Consider the following 11487-nt stretch of genomic DNA (forward strand, 5'->3'; position numbering starts at 1 on the left):
GGTCTGGAGACAGCTGAGCAGGACAGCCTGATGTTTGATCCTTTCACATAATGTTCTTGTGATGACAACAGCTTCAAAATGATATTTTCAGGGCCAACTGGGCGGCATATGGAGAGTAAAAACCAAATATCACCAAATAGTAAAGTCAGTGCCAGCTTAGCTCATTGTGATGGCTTATAATAGCTTCATATGTCAGTCACCTAACAAAGTGCAATATAGGGGTCATTCAGGCCACTCCTTGTTTAGTTCATATTGACAAATATATATCAAGCTGCATCTTTGAAGCTCGTTTGTTGCACTAGCATGCATGTAATGCAAGGATAAGAAATTGCATATGCAGGTTAGTAACTCACAGCTGATGGAGATTTGCACTGGATCGCTGGTGCCATTAGTGAAAGCATTGGACACATGACACCTAAATCCCTGATCATAGCGGGTCACATTGTATATGGTGAGAGTGGAGTTTCCATCAGTGAGCTGAATTCTCTCACTGGGTGTAACCTCAGAGCTGCCGTTCAGCCAGAGGAAAGAGAGGGAGGATCCAGAAGAAGAACAGAACAGACTGACAGAGCTGTTGAACTCCACCAAGTCTGTGCTGTTGATTTCTACCTTTACATTGGAGACTGGCACTGTGGGTGAAGAACACAGTGGTTTTATACTTGCCACTACCTAACAAAGGGAGCATGGCTCAGTAGAGTGCAACAATGTAGTAGCAGTGAACAAATCTCAGGTTAATGATACAATGATGAGTATTCATGACTAGATTTTCATGCTTTGTATTAGCTTCTGGGGCCACTAAAACAGTAGTGAATCATTTAGCTCAGCGTAACATTCAGTTATAGTTTCACAATTGTTATTCACTAGACATACACAAACCATACTCAACACAGAAGTGAAAACACTTCATGTAACTTCTACACTAAACTGTGGAGAAAAGTGTCATCTCTGACTGGTGTCAGTGCCATTATAGAAACAACTGTATCTACTTAAAGATTGTGTTTCCCTTCTTCTCCTACTATTTGTTTAACATTTAAACACAACAACTATACGATCAGACAATACACATCTAGTGCAAGTAATAAATACTTTCCAGTCCAGTATCAGAGCTGTTGAAATGACACTTGACTTGGACTTTTCTTCAGTGAGACTTGGATATTTGAGACTTGATTGCCTTAAGATTGAAAGGTAAAAGCACCAGAGAGGACTAGTTCAGCTGTTCCACACACTCTGTGTGTTTTATTTTAATCATCTGGTAGAAACTGCTCCCATGGCCTAATAAACAACACTGTCCTCAGTACTTGCAGTAGTGCAATGCTTATTGTTTCTGGATCATACAGTTTATTTTGCATAATTGACCATACCTACATCCTCCATGAAAATGTTAGCTTGAACGTCCATTTCCTTATCATCAACAAAATTCCAGATCCGACCAGATTTTGCAGTTGTAACACGTACATTTACTTAGTGATTGTGATTTATCTTCATGATTGTCCTAAATTTGTGTACCGAAACCAACATCAGCTTGTTCTACTTTTGACCACATCAGACAAACAGGTATTTGGTACCACCTCAAACATTTTTTATTCTGAGACCTCCTCGTTATCTCTGTAAGAGCAAAGTTTACAATATCACTATTTGAATAACAAGTATCTTGTGCGGGAATGTACTTTATATACAGATGTTATTAGTGTTTCTCCTCTTTTAAACCACAAATATTTAGCACAACCATTCACTGTATGTCATTGTAATAGTTCGCATTAAAGGAAATAAAAAAAACCTGTATTTTAACTTGTTATGTGTTCATAAAGAATGTAACAGTTGAGACAGACTTGGGCTTGACTTGAACTTGCCAGGACAATAAAACCGCTGTGTTCTATTATCACAGAGAAATTATTGGCACTTTGACACAATGTTAATAGCAGGTGTTACAGACTCAACAAATAAATAAACACAAATGTTTTACTCAAACTTACCCAGTACAGTTATAGCTGAAGGCTGAGATGTTTGATATCTCAGAGTTTTGTTGTTAAAGGCTTGACAGCTGTAGTTCCCACTCTGACTCTCCTGAATGTTAATCAGTGTGAGCTCTGGTCCAGTATCAGACAGCTTGACTCCATTCAGAAACCACTGAAACTGAGCAGAGGGTCTGGAGGCAGCTGAGCAGGACAGGCTGATGTTTGACCCTTCCACATAGTATTCTTGTGTTGGAGATAAAGTAATGTTTTCTGGGCCAACTGAAAGTGGGGAGCAGAAAAAGCCAATTTATAATCATGGTAAAAAAATATTTAAATGATACTAATTGTATAATGTTTTTGTATACACGGTGTGCATGTTAAGTTTCACAAAGGGCTGCAGTCCTGTTCTATTGGATTTTATTAATTCGTACAGTCAGTCAGTGTCTACAGTTGTCAGTTTATCCTGCATAATGCATTGTTCAGAACAGCAAAGAGTATCATAAGGCCACACCTTGCTAAGATTTGGCACTAATATAAATCAAACTAAGATTTGCATGCAGATACTGTTAGATAAATAGTGAGTGAATAAGTTAGTAACTCACAGCTGATGGAAAGATTTACTGGATCACTGGTGCCTTCACTGACAGCATTGGACACTTTGCATCTGTATGGTCCCTGGTCATAACGGGTCACATTGAATATAGTGAGATTGTAGGATCCACTACTGAGCTGAACTCTCTCTCTGGGTTTAATCTCAGAGCTGCCGTTCAGCCAGACAAAAGAGAGGGAGGATCCAGAAGAAGAACAGAACAGACTGACAGAGCTGTTGAACTCCACCAAGTCTGTGCTGCTGACTTCTACCTTTACATTGGAGACTGGCACTGTGGGTGAAGAACACAGTTGTTTTATATTTGCCACTACCTAACAAAGGCAGCATGGCTCAGTAGAGTGCAGCAATGTAGAAGCAGGGAACAAATCTCAGGTTAATGATACAATGATGAGTATTCATGACTAGATTTTCATGGTTTGTATTAGCTTCTGGGGCTACTAAAACAGTAGTGAATCATTTAGCTCAGCGTAACATTCAGTTATAGGTTCACAATTGTTATTCACTAGACATACACAAACCATAGTCAACACAGAAGTGAAAACACTTCAAGTAACTTCTTCACTAAACTGTGGGAAAAATGCTGGCATCTGCTGTTACATTGGAGACTGGCACTGTGAGTGAAAAACAACATGCTACACTTTTCATGTCATAGGGAAAGTCAGTTTAAGTTTATGTTGACATTGTGTCGCTAAGGCACTGATTCAACTCTGTGGTAGTTTCTTAGGTTGAACATTATGGTGATGGATCATTAATAAACGTTCAATATAATTCAGCACCACAACATGTTTTAAAACTACCAAATTACTGAATCAAGTCGACTCTGAATCTCAACAAAAGCTACATTTCATTAGCACATAATGTAAGGATTTAATGAATGACAGTTGTATTAGATTGGATTCAACTACATGAATGTATAAAATGAACTGCTGTCTTGTGTATCAGGCATGTCAGAAAAACTAACAATACTGCACCTGTCGCTAAGTTTCTCAGGCATGAAGCTGCTATTCTCCTAATTTCACTAGCAGTGAAAAACTGTCCTCAAAATTGTCACACATAACATGAATCATGTAATGTAATCATTTCTTGTCAATTATATTACATTATTGGTCTTGAAGTTTAATTCTTTTGTGATTTATATTCTCCATTCAACATTTAAAACTACTGCTCATGTGAAACATCTTCTCACCAAATATCTTCAGTTCGGTGGATCCTATTATCGGGTTTCCTCCATCTGATATAATGCTAACTCTGTACGTTCCACTGTCATTAAGAGTCAGATTCCTGAGCTCCAGAGATCCAGTAGATCTGTAGAGGGTGATCCTGCCTTCATACTCTGAATCAGTGTTGTTTGAAGAGGTGGCGGTTATGATAGGTCTTTCAGTATTGTTAATAATAACACTCCAGGCTACTACCAGAAATGGTTTTTCTGGTGGAGTCAGTGTTGTGTTGAATATCACTGTCCCTCCTACAGCTGCATTCAGAGGTCCATCTGGCAACACACCAACTCCTTTGGTTAAACCTGGAGGAGACAGTTACATGCTTAAATCAGTGCACAAAAAGAGCCACTGGGACAATTTACTTTATTATAATAAACATAAACTTCATATAATAAAGTCCCCCATACAGTCAAATCATATGTTTTTCTTATTGTTCCTTCAGTTGGATGTTTGACCTTCACTGTGCAGAGTGATTGTATATATGTGCAGAGTTTGACTCTAGAAGCCTGTTTTCACAATCATCTGCTGAAAGTAGAAAGTTTCTCTGTGATCACCAAACATGATTACAAACATGATTTGTGACATCGAAACTAGTTTGGAGCTAATCGTGGTCCAGTATGCAATTTACAGAAGTTTGAAGTGGAAACTTAAAGCGCCCAGTGTACATACACGATGATGGACTTTACAGTGAAGTAGGAGACGTCTTGTGTCCAGCAGTCAAACTTTTAAAATGGACAATATCTGAATAATTATACATGCATGTTCGTATTCATATAATTAACAATTTAACTGAACTTTTCCTTGTGGAAAAACCATGTCAGATACAAACTGTTACTCAAAGTAATTCAAAGTATTTTTACATCTCTTAAAACATGTCTCTCTTTAAGTATTGGTTGTACAAGGCTGATGACACTTTTCAATTCAGTAAACTTCTTATAAATGTTTAGCATGAACGTCTATTTTCTGAAAACAGAAACAAGCCAATTAATAAAGTTTAGCTGATTGTCATAAATCATACTGCCCTCTTTATTCATTTTAATGAGGGGAATTTTATTTGTGCCCTTTGATGAAAGTATTATACCACAACAAGGTAATTCAATCTTAAAAAAATTGACTCATATAGTGAATGGCAACCAGTATGCAGTGGTATAAAGTTATTTGTATTAGTAGTTGCCTAGTAGCAGTAACTATTAACTAGTTTTATAAACTCCTCATACAAAAAGTGAAGGCTAATGCAACTTTTCTGAAAGTGACAATAAAATAACATGTATTTTGACCCGCAAAATAGGAAGACTTTAAAACTCTGAAATATTCAAGATTCTTACCTGTAAGAGTCACAGAGGCAATACAAAGTAAAGACAATATATCCATTGGTCAGTCTTTGTGAGATGTGTACAGCTGAGAAAAGTTCAACCATCAAACTCTGACTGTCCAAACAAATGTGATCTTCCGGCATCTGCAATTATACAACTCATGTCTCAGTTTCAAAGTAGAAAACCAGACCTGATACATATTGTGTTGCCAGCTATGTGCATAGTGAGATAAACCTACTGAAGCTGTCATGCCAAAAGTTGAAGAGCATCGCCCTCTTGTGTTTATGCTGGCAGTCTAGAGGTGATAGTGCAGTGCGACTGCAAATCCTTCATGCTGAGTATTTTATCTTACAACATCTGCTTCCATCAATACCAGGTGCTCTTTTATACAAATGTGGAATGACTTTGGTACAATTTGACTATCAATTTGACTATCAATTTAACTTCTTGTAACTTCTTGTAGACTTCACTGTAAAGTCCATCATCAGTGTATGTACACTGGGCGCTTTGAGTCTCCACTTCAAACTTCTGTAAATTGCATACTGGACCACGATTAACTCTAAACTAGTTATGATGTCACAAATCATGTTTGTAATCATGTTTGGTGATCACAGAGAAACTTTCTACTTTTAGCAGATGAATGTGAAAACAGCTTTCTGGAGTCAAACTCTGCACATATATACAATCAATCTGCACAGTGAAGGTCAAACATCCAACTGAAGGAACAATATGAAAAACATATGATTTGACTGTATAGGGGACTTTATTATATAAAGTTTATTATGTTTATTATGATAAAATAAATAGTCCCAGTGGCTCATTTTGTGCACTGATTTCAGTCCTTCTCAAGCATGTAACTGTCTCCTCCAGGTTTAACCAAAGGAGTTGATGTGTTGTCAGATGGACCTCTGAATGCAGCTGTGGGAGGGACAGTGATATTCAACACAACACTGACTCCACCAGAAAAACCATTTCTGGTAGTGGTCTGGAGTGTTATTATTAACAATACTGAAAGATTTATCATAACCTCCACCTCTTCAAACATCACTGATCCAGAGTATGAAGACAGGATCACCCTCTACAGATCTACTGGATCTCTGGAGCTCAGGAATCTGACTCTTAATGACAGTGGAAAGTACCTTGTTAACATTATACCAGATGGAGGGGACGAGATAATAATGACCAGCGAACTGAAGATATTTGGTGAGCAGATGTTTCAAATGAGCAGTAGTTTTAAATGTTGAATGGAGAATATAAATCACAAAAGAATTAAACTTCAAGAGCAATAATGTAACATAATTTACATGAAATAATTACATTACATGATTCATGTTATCTGTGAAAATTTTGGGGACAGTTTTCTACTGCTAGTGAAATTAGGAGAATAGCAGCTTCATGCCTGAGATATGAATAACTTAGCGACAGGTGCACATATGCAGTATTGCTAGTTTTTTTCTGACATGCCTGATACACAAGACAGCAGTTTATTTTATACATTCATGTAGTTGAATGCAATCTAATACAACTGTTATTCAATGCTGATTGCTAATGCTAATGCTAAATGCTAATGAAGTTTAGCTTTTGTTGAGATTGTGTCAGAGTCGAGTTGATTCAACCCTACAGTAATTTGGTAGTTTTGAGACCATATGTTGTGGTGCTCAATTATATTGAACGTTTACTTATGAGCCATCACCATAATGTTCAACCTAAGAAACTACCACAGAGTTGTATCAGTGCCTTAGCGACACAATGTCAACAGAAACTTAAACTGACTTTCCCTTTGACGTGTATACTGTAGCATTTTGTTCTTCACCCACAGTGCCAGTCTCCAATGTAAAGGTAGAAGTCAGCAGCACAGACTTGGTGGAGTTCAACAGCTCTGTCATTCTGTTCTGTTCTTCATCTGGATCCTCCCTCTCTTTCCTCTGGCTGAACGGCAGCTCTGAGGTTACAGTCAATGAGAGAGTTCAGCTCACTGATGGAAACTCCACTCTTAACATATTCAGTGTGACCCGCTATGACCAGGGACCATACTGCTGCAACGTGTCCAGTGCTGTCAGTGAAGGCACCAGTGATCCAGTAAATCTTTCCATCAGCTATGAATTACTAACTTACTCACTATTTATCTAACAGTATCTGTATGCAAAGCTTAATTTATATTAGTGCCAAATCTTAGCAAGGTGTGGCCTTATGATACTCTTTGCTGTTCTGAACAATGCATTATGCAGGATAAACTGACAACTGTAGACACTGAATGACTGTACGAATTAATAAAATCCAATAGAACAGGCCTGCAGCCCTTTGTGAAACTTAACATGTTCACAATGTTTATTTTCAATAGTGTTTTTAATATTCTGGCGTCTCTAATATTTCAAGTATTCTATTAGATGCAGCTTTCAATCTAATGACATCTGGTGCAACACAACCACAAATTACAGCACTGTGTATAATGTATGTATATAAGTCTCTCTCAACTGTTCATTCTTTTTTTTTCAGGCTTTTTGCCTTTATTCGGCAGACAGCATAGAGAGGAAACAAGGGAGAGAGGGGTATGACCTCTCCATCAGCAGTTGATGAAAACAAAATTATGATGCAGTTATGAGCCTTTAAACTGAGATAAGTTGCATCTCATAAGGCATTTGTTGCTAACTTTGCTGTTTTTGCTGCTTTTTACTCCACAAATGCAACACTCTGCAGTTGGCTCAGAAAACATTAATTTGACGCTATCTCCGTCATAAGAACACTATGTGAGAGGATCAAACAGATCAGCAGAACAGTCCAGTCAGCCTGTTCTGCTGAGCTGTCTCCTGATCCTCTGCTCAGTTTATGTGGCTCCTGAATAGAGGCCTGTTGTCTAATAATGGACAAGTGCTTATAATCTGATTAACATTCAGACAAGTCCGAGTGGTAACTACAACTGACAGGCCTTTAAAAACAGAACTCTGAGATATGAAACATCTCAGCATTCAGTTTTCTCTATACTGGGTAATTTGGCATTAACAAGTTTTGTGGACCACTCAAAGCGCTTTTACACTACATGTCAACATTCACCCATTCACACACACATCCGAACACTGATGGCAAAGGCTGCCGTGCAAGTTGCCAAACTGCTCATCAGGAGAATTTTTTCTAATGCACACACTAGGGATGTGCAGAGAGCCCAGTATTTGTATTTGTATCTATATTTGTTGAGGCAGCAAACTTATTTGTATTTGTATTTGTATTTGAACAAAAGTGGAAAGAGGTTTAGAAATCCTGTTTTTGTTTGTATTACGCTCTTAATTTTAGAAAATTAAAGTGTTACAATAAGTGTTGAATAAACTACCTTATGAAGGAGGTCCCCACACTGGGTCTCAAACTGGAGTCTCCCAGATCATAGGTGACTGCGCTGACTACTGAGCTAAAACTTTACTCATCACCTCATTGCAGACAGACCTCTACCTATTTATACACAAATAACACAGAGACAGCACACTGTGTAACCTGTAGGGAGGAACTTCAAAGGCGATTATTGCTTTGCTCTTTTCATTTATTGCCTACTTTTTACAACCTAACTTTGTGGAAAGGCAAAAGGGAACAACAGGTTATGGAGAGTCCATTGGGAGCACTTTGCATGTGTCAGTAGCTCAGCTTTATCTCTGGTGAACACCCCCAACTCCGGGAGTGATGTCCAAATGAGGAAATGTGCATCATGTAGCAGGTGGATGTGACTCCTCTCGTTGAGACCTGCTGATAGACGAAACAGCGGAGCAGAGGAGAAAGACTGAGATAGCAATGTAACCGACCTGCATGCTAGTATTTGACATGTTTTTTTTTCTTTCAGAAAACAAATAATTTTAAAAATATTTGTATGAAACAAATATTGGTAAAAAAAAAAACAAAACAAAACAAAAAAAACACTATTTGTGCTTTGCCTAATAACGTATTTGTATAAAAGCACATCTCTACAAGAAAGTTTCCCAAAAATGTCTGATTTCTTCTGTACCAACAAGTGATACATTTGTTATAGAACGCTGAGATGAGAAGCATGATTCATTCAACAGTGAGGTGAATGCTTTGTGATGACCCTGTAATCTATGTAACCATATTATATATGCATTTTAATGCAACATTTACCATTAGCCATGATATAAACCCTCCTCAGCTGAGTTTGTGTGGCTAAAATTGCAAGGTGAAATGATAATGCATTTTCTTTTGTTTCATTTCACACAGTCTCGGAGAAAGCTGGTGGTCTTTCAGCTGGTGTTATCGCTGGAATAGTTATTGCATGTTTCCTGGTTGTTGGTGGAGCTTTGGGTGGAGGCTTATATATTTATAAAATAAGTAAGTGAAACATAGCCATAATAATAACATTCTTTTATTTTTTCATGTATTGATGAGAACTGAATTCCCTTATAAGTGGTAAAAGTGATTGACTTTATCTTAATTCTAACTCAACATTAATCTAACCAAACATTACCTGCACGCTGAATATCCACTGGACTCTTTCATTGCTACCTCAGCCGAAATTCAGAATAGAATCTTATCATGAAGCTTAGATTGGGTTGCAGTGGTTACTGTTCAGAAATGTAATATAAAACCAATAATTCAACTTAAAAATGCTTTATTTCAATACTCAGAGTCAACAACACTGCTCGGCCACAAAGCACAGGTTGGTATTCATCTGATAATTTAATCTTCTCTGAGCTTAGGCTACCACAATACTGTAGCAACATAGACAAAATAAAGAATAAAATAGAAATGAACATATGGATAATCGTATGTAACAAAACTCTATTTTTCCATAGAGCAAGACTTAAATGTGTATGATAACATTTCAATGATATATGAGAACACAATAAAAACTCCATGATCTTCTTTCCCTTTGAAGGAACAGTAAGTTTTTAATTCATTATTCTGATTTAGTGAAAAGATAAACATTTATTTTTATGGGGAGAGCGCTATGTTTTTTATACTGTAGAAATATTTTCTCTTAGCTGAGATCTGAAAACTAAAATAGGCCAACTATTAATATTATTGACCATTGATTATACAAAATCTATCAAAACAGCAACTCTTTGCCCTAATCAGCTGTTTTTTGTTTTGCAGATGCTTGAAAAATCATCACCAGCATCAAGAAGACACCATTATTGTTTTTTTATGGGAGGCAATGTCAGTCAGTCAGTCGGTCCAATACTTTGGTCCAAACTGAAATATCTCAGCAGTTATTGCCATTAAATTTCCACAAAGGATGCATCCTATTTACTTTGATGACACCTTGACTTTTCCTCTAGCACCACTGTGAGTTTCACATTTGCAGTTTTGAATGAAATGTCTCAACCATTGCAACTAGGACATTCTAGCCTGTAAATAACAATTGAAGTTTTATAATTAACGGAATGATTAATGGTGAACTCCGTTTGAGATGTAAAATCCATAAATGTCTTGGTCTGTATTACATTTGTACAGTGGTTACAGTGGTTACATTTGTAGGACCCCTTGGGTTTTGGACCTAACCATGTTTGTTGAGTGTTTGGTTGTAACTGTGTACCAGTTTATCTTGTAGAGTAGGGCATCTCCTGAAACTTAATTAATTAATCGTGGTTCAGGGAAGATCTGACTAAGAGTACTATCACTTTCTACAATACCCCAATTTCTATTTATTATCCGTTTAATGTTTTCTGCCTCTGTGCTGTATGTTGTGACAAAAAACCCTCTATATTTTGTTTGTTTGGGAGCATTTCTTTGTAGTAAAGTTTGTCTGTCCAGATGTTTGGCTCTAGTGCATCCTTTCTGTGGGAGAGTGTTTCTATATCGACGTTCCTGAAAGCATGACACCATTTCCTTTGATTTAGCCTCAAACTCCTCTTCGTGGTCACAGATTCTCCGAACTCGTTGGAACTGGCCATAAGACACATTCTCTTTGAGCCACTTAGGATGAAAGCTCTTAGCATATAATATGGTGTTTCTGTCTGTGGGTTTCCTAAATATAGATGTATGTAAAGTCCCTTGATTATCTTCAAATAGATAGATAGATAGTAAGATCTAAAAAATGCATACTCTCCTTGCTGTAATCTAGGGACAACTTAATGTTTGGGTTAAAAAAACATGTAGGTTTTTTTTTTGTAGTTCTGCCTCTGATCTGGACCAAAAAAACAAACATCATCAATACACCGTCCCCATAAAGTAGGACATACAGTCCCACAAAATACAGAGCAAAATGGCAGCCATCGGAAGACCACCCTGAATAAACCACTGACTGTTTAGTCATGTCAAAGCATTTGCTGCTGGGTTTTTTTTTCAAAATAAAAACAGAATTCTTTATCTAACAAATATCTGACGCTGTATTGCTTTGCAGTTCATAGTCTATTTCATCAATGATTAACAGCACAATGATGTAGGTCAACTTTTAA

General features: G+C 37.3%; 1 protein-coding gene across 1 annotated transcript; it reads right to left on the reverse strand.

Annotated features, from left to right (window-relative positions):
- Positions 1-192: 192 nt before the first annotated feature.
- LOC121905420 (carcinoembryonic antigen-related cell adhesion molecule 1-like) lies at positions 193-5364 on the reverse strand. Its single transcript, XM_042423639.1, has 6 exons — positions 5334-5364; positions 3752-4084; positions 2558-2836; positions 1974-2234; positions 354-629; positions 193-200 (listed from the first exon to the last, which is right to left on the reverse strand). The coding sequence occupies exons 1-6, from the start codon at positions 5362-5364 to the stop codon at positions 193-195; spliced, it is 1188 nt and encodes a 395-aa protein (XP_042279573.1).
- Between the last annotated feature and the right edge of the window lie 6123 nt (positions 5365-11487).

Source organism: Thunnus maccoyii, chromosome 10 (genome assembly GCF_910596095.1).
Source record: "Thunnus maccoyii chromosome 10, fThuMac1.1, whole genome shotgun sequence".
In the NCBI taxonomy this organism is placed as follows: Eukaryota; Metazoa; Chordata; class Actinopteri; order Scombriformes; family Scombridae; genus Thunnus; species Thunnus maccoyii.